Raw genomic sequence first — 13,408 nt, forward strand, 5'->3', positions numbered from 1 at the left:
GACTCCCCCCAACCCCCCACCTCCTACTCCCCCACCCACACTCCCCACCAACCCCCCTACTTCCCACTCGTCCCACATCCATTCCCACTCTCCTTACCCCCCACTTCCCACTTCCCCCAACCCCTCCAGCACCCTCAGTTCCCACTCCCGTCCCCTTCCCCCTCCCCCACTCCCTCAGCCCCCCAACTTTGCATTCCACCCCCCACACCCCCTTCCCAATCCTTCCCGCTCCCCCTACTACCACTTCCCGCTCCCCCTACTACCACTTGCCGCTCCCTACCCCACCAACCCCCTCTTCCCCGCTTCCAGCAAGGGCACGGCGGGAAGGGGCCAGGGCCAGGGCCGCCCAAGGCCTGGGCGATGGGCGGCTCGCGCGCACGGCCAGGACCCCCCGCCCCGCCCCCACTCCTTACGCCCACTTCCTCACCCCCACCTCTCCCATCCCCCATCTCCCCACGACCCTCCTCCACCCCAGCGGAGGCGGCGGGGTCGCGGGAGGGAGGGGGCCGGGCCCAGGCGATTGGCGGCGCGTGCCCCGGAGCCCCCCCGCGCCCCCGTCATCCCGCCCGCCCGCCCGCAGGCCCGCCCCGCCCCCGCCACCATCTGCTCTGGCTTTGGCGTCGGCGGCTCCGGGCGCCTCCAGCTCCGCCTCGGGCTTGGGCTCCGGCTCCGGGCGCGGACCAGGTACCCTTGGCCCCCGCCGCGCGCCCTCCAACCTGCTGCTGTGGCCGCCGCGCCCCCCAGGCTCTGCCAGCTGCCTGCTCTCTGAGCCCGAGGCCGGATTCCCATGGAAGCGCCGCGATGTTCGCCCCCAGGCTGCTGGATTTCCAGAAGACTAAGTACGCTAGGTGAGCGGCGGCTGCGGGGGTCCGCGGGGGGGAGGTAGGGAGGGGCGCGCGGCAGCGGGGACCGCGGGAGCCACCTTGGTACTCGGGCCCCGCAGCCCGGAGCACTCGAGGGGATCAGCGGACCCCTCACCCCCGCCCGAGAAAACCAGGACCCAGGCAGCCTCGTCTTGGCGCTGGGATGGAGTAACCGGGATGCCCGCGCCTCCTCGCTGGGTGCTGTTGGACAAGTCGCTTCACTTATCTGAATCTCATTTCCACGTTTGCAAAACGGGGATTATGCGAGTCCCCGTGTCCTGGGTCCCCGTGAGGATTAAGCGAGCTGGCACTTGCAAAGCACTTTGCACAGCGCCTGGAGCCCAGCCAAGTTACGCTCGGGCAGTTACGCTGGGTCTCTCTTGGGCACTCTTGTTCATGGCAAAAGGCATTGGTACCACCTCTGTCCACCCTTCCAGCAAGTCGGAGGAAAGAGTAAGTGCTCTTTTCAGATGAAGAAACTGAGGCTCAGGAGGGGAGGGGGCACCTGTACCTCCAAGTCTTTTCATAGTGTGAACTCCGTGGTCCCCTCAGAACCTCGGTCTCGTCTGTAAAATGGTGATAGCAGCAACTGTGAGAGCTGAATAGAAGTTAGGCTCCTGTTGCTCGAAATTCCAGTGAAGAAGGTGGGTGTGGGGAGGGGGTTTCTCCTTATTACATATCTTTAAGATTTTTTGGGGCGGTGTGCTTGCCTGGAAGCTGGCATGAAAAACCCCTCCTAAAGTTGCTCCTCGGTCCCCAGTGGTCTTTGGGGAGCACAGACTGTTCTGGTGGGAGCAGCCCCTGGGGCCTCTTTGGAGGGGGCACCAGGCTGTCCTCCAGGTCACCTTTCCCCCTCTGCCACCGAGGGTCTCCTGCCTTCGTGAACAGAGGGGCCTGGTGTGTGCTGAGGCTCCAGTGGATGGTGAGTGGGAGATGGGTTGGCAGTATTTTTCCTACTCACATCAGTGTGGCTTATTACTTGCAACTGGTTGTTGAGAGTCCCCTGGTGCCCCTGAAGTCTCTATGAGTTCTGGTCAGATTGAGCACAGCTTAACAACAGAAGCTCAGGGCTAGAATGGTGTCCAGGGTAGGGAAGGCTAGGGGACAGGATGGAGCCCTTCCTTCCCCCTCAGTCTCACCCTCTCTTTCCCCCAGGGGACATGATGAGTCTATCTTTCCTAAACTTGGGGAATCCCACCCGGGAAGGTGATGCACTTGGGAAGGACTTGAGGATGAGTTCCTGCGGATTTGCTGTTGGCCAGATTGTGAACTGGACTGGACTTACCTTTTTTTTTTTTTTTTTTTTTTTTTTGAGATGGAGTCTCCCTCTTGTTGCCAAGGCTGGAGTGCAATGGCATGATCTCGACCCACTGAAACCTCTGCCTCCTGGTTTCAAGCGATTCTCCTGCCTTAGCCTCCCGAGCAGCTGGGACTACAGGCACCTGCCACCATGCCTGGCTAATTGTTTGTATTTTTAGTAAAGACGGGGTTTCACGGTGTTAGCCAGGATGGTCTCAATCTCCTGACCTTGTGATCCACCTGCCTCGGCCTCCCAAAGTTCTGGGATTACAGGCGTGACCCACTGCCTCCCGCCTTTGTTTTTTTTTCTTTGAGACAGGGTCTCTCTCTCTCACCCAGACTAAGGCTGGAGTGCAGTGGCACAGTCATGGTTCACTACGGCCTCAAATTCCTGGGCTTGAGCGATCCTCCTGCCTCAGCCTCCAGAGTAGCTAGGACTCCAGGTGTGGACCACCACCATACCCAGATAATTTTTGTATATACATATTTTTTTTGAGACGGAGTCTCACTCTGTTGCCCACTCTGGAGTGCAGTGGCATGATCTCAGCTCACTGCAACCTCCGCTTCCCAGGTTCAAGTGATTCACCTGCCTCAGTCTTCTGAGTAGCTGGGACTACAGGCGCCCGCCACCACGCCTGGCTAAATTTTTGTATTTTTAGTAGAGGCGGGGTCTTGCCATGTTGCCCAAACTGGTCTTGAATTCCTAGGCTGAAGAGATCCTCTCACCTCGGCCTCCCACAGTGGGTACTTGGAGTTGTAAAGGCTGACTCCAGGGAATTTTGTGAGACGTAAGTTGGTGAACTGTTCACGGGAAAGGGAGAAACCCTGGGTTGAAGGCTGCCAACATGGACACGAAGGGAAGGAACTCTGAAGTCTCAGCAACCAGCCCGGTCCTGTCCCACACCTGCTGTGTGACCTTGGTAGATGTCTCAACCTCTCTTGACCCCAGCGGGTTGATTTGTAAAGTCAGGAGAGCTGGTCTAAATGGTCTCTAGATTTGGACAGTTATGCTGGCTGCTCTGGAATTAGAATAGGGATCTGGAGCTGGTCAGTCTTTCACGCTTGGGCCAATGCAGCTTCTATGGGTGACGGGACCAGGGAGAAAATGGATTGCGTGGATTAGTTCTATTTCTGTTCCCTTCCTCATTGTGCAGTCCTTACAACTGTACGGTCTGCAAATTAGGTCCGTAATAAAGGCTTATTGATTAAGTGATTTTTTTTTTTTTTTTTTTAAAGATAGGATCTTACTCTTTTGCCCAGGCTAGAATATAGTGGTATGATCATAGCTCACTGCAGCCTCAAACTCCTAGGCAAACATGATTCTCCTGTCTCAGCCTCCTGAGTAACTGGGACTACGGGTGTGCACCACCATGCCTGGCTAATTAAAAAAAAAAAAAGTATTTGTACAGATGGGGTCTCACTATGTTGCCCAGGCTGGTCTTGAACTCCTAGGCTCAAGTGATCCTCCTGCCTTAGCCTCTGGAAGTGTTGGGATTATAGGCATGAACCCCTGCACCCAGCTGATTGAATGAATTTAATGACATAATCCAGGGCTGTCCATGAGAAATATACAAGCCACAGATGTGGCTTTATTTTATTTATTTAGTTTTGAGATGGAGTCTCACTCTGTCACCCAGGCTGGAGTGCAATGGCACAATCTCAGCTCACTGCAACCTCCACCTCCCATGTTTAACCAATTCTCCTGCCTCAGCCTCCCGAGTAGCTGGGACTACCGATGCCTGCAACCACACCTGGCTAATTTTTGTATTTTTAGTAGAGGTAGGGTTTCACCATATTGACCAGGCTGGTCTCGAACTCCTCACCTCAAATGACCCACCCACCTCGGCCTCCCAAAGTGCTGGGATTACAGGTGTGAGCCACCATGCCCGGCCAGCTTTAAATTTTCTAGTAGACACTCAGTTTAATGTGTGCTTGATATTCCATCTTGTTATAAGAAGGTAAAAATAAACAGGTGAAATTATTATAATTTTTAGAATATATTTTAGTTTACTCTTTATATGCAAAGCATTATCATATCAACATGCAATGAATATGAACACATTATTTACGAGATATTTTACATTTTTTCACCACAAGTCTTCAGCATCTAATGTGCATTTTATACTTACAGCCAGTCTGAATTTGGACTAGTCAATTCCAAGTACTCAGTAACCGCATGTGGATTGTGTCTACCATATTGGTATCTTCTGTGGTGAGAGATGAGTATTCCAAATTAAATGCTGTGTGACATTGTAAAAAATGCTGTCTTCTTGGAGTCTCTGTTTCTAGGGCCAGCTAACCCCTAGGTTCTAACCTAGAGTCTTTGATGTAAGTAACCACCTGGTCACCTGGAATGGTTTTTGTACACCAAGAAACATTCGTATCATAAAGCTGTAAGAATTAAGACAGTATCGTGTTGGTGCATGGTTGGGCCAATTGACCAGTGGATAAGAATAAAGAGGCCTGAAATAGATTTATGCATGTAAAGGCATTTTAAGCTGTATGTGGTAGCACATGCCTGTAATCCTAGCTACACCTGAGGCCAAGGCTGGAGGATCACTTGAGGCCAGGAGATTGAGAACACTCTGGGCGACATAGCAAGACCCCATCTCAACTTTTAAAAAGGTATTTTATTTTTACCAAAGATGGTGTTGCTGATAAACCTAGGCAAGGATGGTCTATTGGATAAATGGTACTGAGACGATTCACTATTCAGATGACAACAGTGGAACAGGAACCCTACCTCACACCATACAGAAAAGGCACTTTCAGAGGGATGAAAGATGTAAATGTGAAATAAATAAAAAAGTTGAAAACTTTGAGAATCTGTAAAAGAATAACTTTTGAACTTTGGGGTAAGTAAAGGTTTCTGAAGGCACATAAAGTACAAATCATAAAAAAAAATTGATGAACTTGGCTACATTAAAAATTAAGTTTCAGCCTGGGCAAGGTGGTTTATGCCTGTAATCCCAACATTTTGGGAGGCCGAGGTGGGAGGAGCGCTTGAGTCCAGGAGTTCAAGACCAGTTTGGGCAACATGGTGAAACCCCATCTCTACAAAAAAATACAATTAGCTGGGCATGGTGGAGTGCGCCTGTAGTCCCAGTTACTCAGGAGGCTAAGGTGGGAGGCTTGCTTGAGCCTGGGGATCGAGGCTGCAAATGAGCTGAGACTGAGCCCCCACACTCCAGCCTGGGTGACAGAGGGAGACCCCGTCTCAAAAAAAGAAAAAAAAATTAAGTTTCTGTTAATCAAAAATGCCATGAAGAAAGTAGAAGACAAGCCACAGTGTGAAGGACATATTTGCAACACATTTAACCAACAAGTAATTAATATCCAAAATATAGAGAGAATAAGAAATAGCAAAAGACAACCCAATAGAAAGTGTAAAAGACATGGACAGGGATTTCTTGGAAGAGAACACAGGTGAGCATGTGAAGAACTGCTCCCTCTCAGTGGTAACCAAGACAATGTCAAATGAGATACCACTTTCATATCCAGTGCATAAGAAGCCTAACTGTCTGGGTGCAGTGACTCATGCCTGTAACCCCAGTGCTTTGGGAGGCTGAGATGGGAGGATCTCTGGAGTCCAGGAGTTTGAGACCAGCCTTGGCAACAAAGTGAGATCCCTGCCTCTACAAAAAGAAAAAAATTAACTGGGCATGGTTGTGTGCCTGTGGTCCCAGCTACTCAGGAGGCTGAGGTAGGAGGATCCCTTGAGCCCAGGAGTTCAAGGCTGCAGTGAGCTATGACCACGCCACTGCACTCAAGCCTGGGTGATAGAACAACTCCATCTCTAAAAAATACAATAAAATAAAAGGCAAAATGTAAATGTAAGATGAATAACTATAAAAATTTAAAGTCCAAAGTAGTTCAGTAAAACCGAAATATTTTATGAAAATGAGATTGAGGCCAGGTGCGGCGCCCCATGCCTGTAATTCCAGCACTTTGAGAGGCCAAGGCAGGTGGATCACCTAAGGTCAGGAGTTTGAGACCAGCTTGACCAACATGGGAAAACCCTGTCTCTACTAAAAATACAAAAATTAGCCAGGTGTGATGGCAGGCGCCTGTAGTCCCAGTTACTCGAGAGGCTGAGGCAGGAGAATTGCTTGAACTCGGGAGGCAGAGGTTGCAGTGAGCCAAGATCTTGCCACTGCACTGCTCCAGTCTGAGTGACAGAGTGACACTCCGTCTTAAAAAAAGAGAGAGAGACTGAATCGCACGAAAATGAAACCACTCAGGCCGAGGGTTCAATGTCCATCTAGTTGCCAGCGTAAAGAATTGGAATCTGGTTTTATACAAGTCAAGTGTTGCCCAACACCTGCAGGAGTTCAGGAGTTGTAGGAATGTGTTGATATTGATGGTGTTTCCAGCTGCCGTGTGCACCTGTTGGAAGTAGCCAAGGTGGTGCTGACCAAGACAATTCCCCGCCCTCCTGGAGCCACATTCTTCTGTGGGAAGCATACAACAGATAATAACTATGTGATAACACTTCAGATAAGAATATGGCCAGCTGAGGTGGGGAGCTGTAGGGATTGAGGAAACAGGGATTAAGATGCCTTCTTTGGCTGGGTATGGTGTCTCATGACTGTAATCCCAGTGCATTACTTGAGGCCAGGAGTTCAAGACCACCCTGATCATTATATCAAGACCATGTCTCTAAAAAACCAACCAACCAAGCAAAAAAACAAACAAAAAAAGGCCAGGTGTGGTGGCTCAGGGCTGTAATACCAACACTTTGGGAGGCTGAAGTGGGCAGATCACTTGAGGCCAGGAGTTCAAGACCAGCCTGGCCAGCATGGCGAAACCCTTCTCTACTAAAAATACAAAAATTAGCCAGGTGTGGTGGTGGGTGTCTGTAATCCCAGCTACTTGGGAGGCTGAGGCAGGAGAATTGCTTGAACCCAGGACGCGGAGGCTGCGGTGATCCGGGATTGTGCCACTGCACTCCAGCCTGGGCGACAGAGCACGACTGTCTCAAAAAAAAAAAAAAAAGATTCTCATACAGAGCGCGCAACCGAGATCCCCATATGTGCAGTTCACAATAGGGTTCGTGCTCCTATGAGAATCTAAAAAACAAACAAACAAAAAAAGGATGCCTTCTTGGTAGTACTGACTGTGAGGAAATGCATGCAGAGTGCTATACAGTAGATGCCAAATAAACAATGGACTGATACCATGCAGTGTTGGGGCAGTGGCCGCCCTGCCCTTGCCTGGGGGGGAGCTGTTCTTTCAGCACCAGCAGGTCTCCGCGTGTTTCTTTCCTCCTTGACTGAACAGCTGAGTTGACGAATATGCAGGGAGAAATAGGAATTGAGATTTGCCTGGAAACCCCACTTCATCAGCAGTGCAGAAACGCATCTTCACATTCATCCAGGCACAGCCCACCCTTCCAGGCTTGTCCCAAGTCCTGGGCCTTTCAGGATCCTTCAGGAATGAGCAGGCGATGGCTCCACAGGTCCTTCAGCTTTGCACATATCTCCCCAGCCAGACTGCAAGCCACTCAGAGCAGGAGTGGGCTGGGGCTATTCAAACCCTCTTTTGTCCCCTAAGGGGCCAGCGTGGTCTGGCATGTGGTGGGCATCCCTGGCTTGTCCACTACCCACAGCTGGTTAGTTGGTTAATTGATGCATTCACAAACCTTGCATCAATGAGGCCGGGCAAGATGGCTCATGCCTGTAATCCCAGCACTTTGGGAGGCTGAACTGGAAGATCACTAGAGCCCAGGAGTTCAAGACCAACCTGGGCAACTTGGTGAAACCCTGTCTCTCCAAAAAAAGGCAAAAAATTAGCTGGGCATGGTAGCACGTACCTATAGTCCCAGCTACTTGGAAGGCTGTGATGGGAGGATTGCTTGAGCCCAGGAGTTTCAGACCTGTCTGGGCAACATAGCAAGACCCTGCGTGTATAAAAATTTTAAAAATTAGCCAGATGTGGTGGCTCACGCCTGTAGTCCCAGCTACTTTGGAGGCTGAGATGGGAGGATCACCTGAGCCTAGGAGATTGAGGTTACAGTGAGTCATGATGGTGCCACTGCATTCTAGCCTGGGTGACAGACAGAGACCTTGTCTCAGGAGGTGGGGTGGGGAAGAATGAGTTGGGCTAGTTGCTGGATGGGCAGAAACCACAGGTGTCCATGACAGGACAGAACAAGCCTCGGAGGTTGCAGCATGCAGGTGGGCTCTTCAGAATGAATAGGAGTGTTCCAGGGTGAGGGAAGGACATTGAAAAATGAGGGCATGGCGGGGTGAAGTGCAGGAACCCAGGGCAGGGTCTGGTGAGGCTGCAACACAGGCTGGGTGTGGAGAGGATACTGAGCCTGGTCCCAGCGGGCCCCGGGCACACCCAACCACTGTTCCATGGGCTCTATGGCACCATTAACCACTTTTAAACTGAGGGCAGCATGACTTGGGCTCCAGAGGGAAGAAAATAAAGGGACGGAAGCTACTTTCGAGGCTGCCATCACAGTTATCAAGGGAGTAGCTCTCAGGATTCCAAGGATAGGGTTGCAGGCGGGCTGGAGCTGCAGGTGCCTCGTGGGGTCAGGGCTGCCCTTCACCTCCTGTACTGTGAGAGTTGCCTATGGACATCAGGCCCCTAGACCCACAAACCCTTCAGGGCACTCTCTTATGCAATGAGATCAAAATAAGGAAATTTAGGCTGGGCACTGTGGCTCATCCCTGTAATCCCAGCATTTTGTGAGGCTGAAGCGGGTGGGTCACCTGGGGTCAAGAGCTCGAGACCAGCCTGGCCAAGATGGTGAAACCCTGTTTCTACTAAAAATGCAAAATTAGCCGGATGTGGTGGTGCATGCTTGTAATCCCAGCGACTTAAGAGGCTGAGGCACAAGGATTGCTTGAATCCGGGAGGCGGAGGGTGCAGTGAGCTGAGATCACGCCACTGCACTCTAGCCTGTGGGGCAACAGAGTGAGACTCCAACTCAAAAAAAAAAAAAAAAAGTTAGCTTTAAAAAGGAAGGAAATTCTGGCACACGTGGCAGCCTGGATGGACCACGAGGACATTCATTATGCTAAATGAAATCAGCCCCAAGGGGACAAATACTGTATGATTCCACTTATCTGAAGTCCCTCGAGGAGTCAAATCCATAGAGACAGGAAGTGGAGTGGTGGCTGGCAGAGGCAGGTGGGGGTGGGCAGGGAATGGGGAATTAGTGTTTAATAGGGACAGGGTTTCAGTTTTGCAAGATGAAAAGAGTTCTGGGAATGAATGGTGGTGACGGTGGTATAAGAAGGTGAATGTAGGGCTGGGCACAGTGGCTCACACCTGTAATCCCAACACTTTGGAAGGCAGAGGCAGGCAGATCACCTGAGGTAGGGAGTTCGAGACCAGCCTGACCAACATGGCAAAACACCGTCTCTACTAAAATTACAAAATTAGCCAGGCATGATGGTGCATGCCTGTAATCCCAGCTATTCGGGAGGCTGAGGCAGGAGAATCGCTTGAACCCAGGAGGCAGAGTTTGCAGTGAGCTGAGATTGCGCCATTGCACTCCATCCTAGGCGACAAGAGCGAAACTCCATTTCTCTCTCTCTCTCTCTCTCTCACACACACACACACACACACAAAAGAAGGTGAATGTAATTAATGACAGCAAATTGTATGCTTAAAAATGGTTAGGATAGGACATTTGATGGGTGTTTTACCACAGTGAAAAAAATTATTCTAAAAATACCTAGCCGGAAATGGTAACATAGGCAGGTCATTTGTTAAATATGAGAGAGGAGATGGGGGAAAAAGGAAATTTAACACTGATGCAAAATTGTGATCAAATTGTCTTAGCTTGTTCACACTACTCTTATAAAATGCCATAGTACTGTTCAGCCATAAAAAGACTGATATTCTGGCCGGGCACAGTGGCTCATGCCTGTAATCCCAGCACTTTGGGAAGCTGAGGTGGGCGATCAGATCAGGAGTTGGAGACCATCCTGGCCAATATGGTGAAACCCCGTCTCTACTAAAAATACAAAAATTAGCCGGGCGTGGTTGTGGGTGCCTATAGTCCCAGCTACTCGGGAGGCTGAGGCAGGAGAATCACTTGAACCCGGGAAGAGGAGGTTGCAGTGAGCAGAGATTGCGCCACTGCTCTCCAGCCTGGCAACAGAGTGAGACTCCATCTAAAAAAAAAAAAAGACTGAGATTCTGTCATTTGCAACAACATAGATGGAAGTGGAGATCATTCTGTTAAGTGAAATATGCCAGGCACAGAAAGACAAACATTGCACGTTCTCACTTATTTGTGGGATTGAAAAATCAAAACAATTGAACTCTGGACATAGAGAGCAGAAAGATGGTTACCAGAGGCTGGGAAGGGGAGTGGGCAGGTGGGAAGGAGGTTGGGATGGCTAATGGGTACCAAAAAATAGTTAGAATGAATGAATAAGGCCTAATATTTGATAGCACAGCAGGGTGAGTATAGGTGATAATAATTCAACAATAACAATTTTATTTGAGACAGAGTCGAGAGTGCAGTGGTGTGATCTCGGCTCACTGCAACCTTCACCTCCCAGGCTCAAGTGATTCTCCTTCCTCAGCCTCCCGAGTAGCTGGGGTTATAGGTGTGTGCCACTGTGCCCAACTAGTTTTTCTATTTTTAGTAGAGACGGGTTTTGCCATGTTGGCTCAGCTCACTGCAACCATCTTTTGTACAAAAGAATACAAAAATTAGTTGGCCGTGGTGGTGAAACCCTGTAGTCCCAGCTTCTCTGGAGGCCAAGGTGGGAGGATCACCTGAGCTTGGGAGGTGGAGGCTGTGTGAGACGTGACCGTGCCGCTGCACTTTAGCCTAGACTAGCTGGCTTATAAACCACAGAAATTTATAGAACCTAAAAATAATTTTGGAAAGAAAAAAACACAAAAATTTATTTCCTACAGTTCTGGAGGCTGGAAGTCAAGATCAAAGTGTCAGCACAGTCAGATTTGTTCCCAGGTGGTAGATGGTAGACTTCTTACAGACTCATGTGGCAGAAGGAGCTCTCTGGCCTCTTCTTCTAGGGGCACTAATCCCATTTGTGAGGGCTCCACCCTCATGACCTTGTCATTTTCCAGAGGCCTGGCCTCCTAATACTATCACATTGAGGAGTGAGGATTTCAACATGTGGATTTTTTTTTTTTTTTTTTTGTCAGTGTCACTCAGGCTAGAGGGCAGTGGCGCAATCTCGGCTCACTGCAACCTCCGCCTCCCAGGTTCAAGTAATTCTCCTGCCTCATCCTGCCGAGTAGCTGGTACTACAGGTGTGGTGTGTGCACCACCATGTACAGCTAATTTTTGTATTTTTAGTAGAGATGGGGATCCCCCCGAGGCTGGTCTCGAACTCCTGGCCTCAGGTGATCTGCCTGCCTCAGTCTCCAAAAGTGCTGGGATGACAGGTGTGAGCTACCACACCCGGTCTCAAGGTGTGGATTTTGAGATGATGCCAACATGCAGTTCATAACACTTGTACAGAGTTTGATATGGTTTGGATCTGTGTCTCTGCTCCAATCTCCTATTCCCCGATGTTGGAGGCGGGGCCTGGTGGGAGGTGATTGGATCATGGGGGCGGTTTCTCATGAATGGTTTAGCAGCATCCCCCTTGGTTGAGATAGTGAAGGAGTTCTTGTGAGATCTGGTCGTTAAAAAGTGTGTAGTGACTGGGCGCGGGGGCTCACACCTGTAATCCCAGCACTTTGGGAGGCCAGGGCAGGCAGATCACCAGGTTAGGAGATCGAGACCATCCTGGCTAACACGGTGAAACCCCATCTCTACTAAAAATACAAAAAATTAGCCAGGCGTGGAGGCGTGCCCTGTAATCCCAGATACTCACGAGGCTGAGGCAGGAGAATCGCTTGAACCTGGGAGGTGGAGGTTGCAGTGAGCTGAGATCACAGCACTGCACTCCAGCCTGTGCGACAGAGTGAGACTCTGTCTCAAAAAAAAAAAAAAAGTGTGTAGTACCCCTCTCCCTTCCTCCTGCTTCTCCCATGCGAGGCACCTGCTGCCCCTTTGCCTTCCACCATGATTGGGAGCTTTCTGCGTCTTCCCCAGGAGCAGAAGCCACCACGCTTCCTGTGCAGCCTGCAGAATCATGAGCCAATTAAACCGCTTTTCTTTTTATTTTTTATTTTTTCGTTTTTTTTTTTGAGACAGAGTCTTGCTCCGTCACCAGGCTGGAGTGCAGTGGCACGATCTCAGCTCACTGCAACCTCCACCTCCCGGTTCCAGCGATTCTCCTGCCTCAGCCTCTGGAGCAGCTGAGATTACAAGCACGCACCACCACACCCAGCTAATTTTTGTATTTTTAGTAGAGACGGGGTTTCACCAAGTTGGCCAGACTGGTCTTGAAGTCCTGACCTCAGGTAATCGGCCCATCTCGGCCTCCCAAAGTGCTGGGATTGCAGGTATGAGCCACCACGCCCAGCCTAAACTGCTTTTCTTGATGAATTACCCAGTCTCAGATATTTCTTTCTTGTAGTGCGGCACAAGCCTGTCGTCCCAGCTACTGGGGAGGTGGGAGGATCCGTTGAGCCCAGGAGTTCGAGACTGCAGTGAGCTATGATTGCACCGCTGCACTCCAGCTTCGGCAACAGAACCAGACCCTGCCTCTAAAAATAACAAGAAAGAAAGGCCAGGAGGATTATAGGCCATGCGGTGTACTTTGTCTCATTGGGAGATATCTGGTAGACCTGCCTCCCGTGGTGCTAGGTTGATCCATGGGGGCTGTAAGGTAACCCCTGGGATGAGAGATCCTGAGGTCCTTTTCACCATCCTGTTACTCAGCAGCCTCTCACCTGGTGGTCTTGGCATCCATTGGTTATCATTGTCTGAATCCTTTGTTTCACTCACGCGGTTGCAATTTTATGCTTTTTCAAGATCCCCTCTTAGTGAAGACTCTGCACCCCCACCTCCCTTCAGCATCACCGGACTCAGCTTTTTAAAGTACTTGGATTTTCATTATTATCTTAGGTAAAGCCAAGGTTTCATTTCTTTCAGAGAAAGGCCGCAGAAACAAATTGATCAGTACGTGTTTGGAGCGTGGCTATTCTTAGGATGCATGGATGGTGTTTCGACTCTGTGAAGCTCCTGGGATTGTGTGCACAGGGTGGGGTGTGTGTGTGTGTGTGTGTGTGTGTGTGTGTGCATTTTGCCCCAGAGAGGTGTAGGTCTCCAGAGGAATCTTCTCTGAGCAGGCAGCTGCTTTACATAGGAATGAATACCGAATTCTGGTCTTTGGGAAAGGAGTTGGGCTGGA

At 50.2% G+C, this 13,408-nt stretch overlaps 1 protein-coding gene across 2 annotated transcripts in view; it reads left to right on the forward strand.

Annotated features, from left to right (window-relative positions):
• The first annotated feature begins 611 nt into the window (after nt 1–611).
• The window catches only part of MMD2 (monocyte to macrophage differentiation associated 2), a 50,760-nt gene continuing 37,963 nt past the window's right edge, over nt 612–13,408 (forward strand). For both annotated transcript variants that reach the window (XM_025402642.1, XM_025402641.1), the window contains exon 1: nt 612–848. In XM_025402642.1, coding sequence (XP_025258427.1) covers nt 802–848 — 47 coding nt within the window. In that variant the 5' untranslated portion in view covers nt 612–801. The remainder of the gene's footprint in view (nt 849–13,408) is intronic.

Source organism: Theropithecus gelada, chromosome 11, assembly GCF_003255815.1.
Source record: "Theropithecus gelada isolate Dixy chromosome 11, Tgel_1.0, whole genome shotgun sequence".
Taxonomy (NCBI): Eukaryota; Metazoa; Chordata; class Mammalia; order Primates; family Cercopithecidae; genus Theropithecus; species Theropithecus gelada.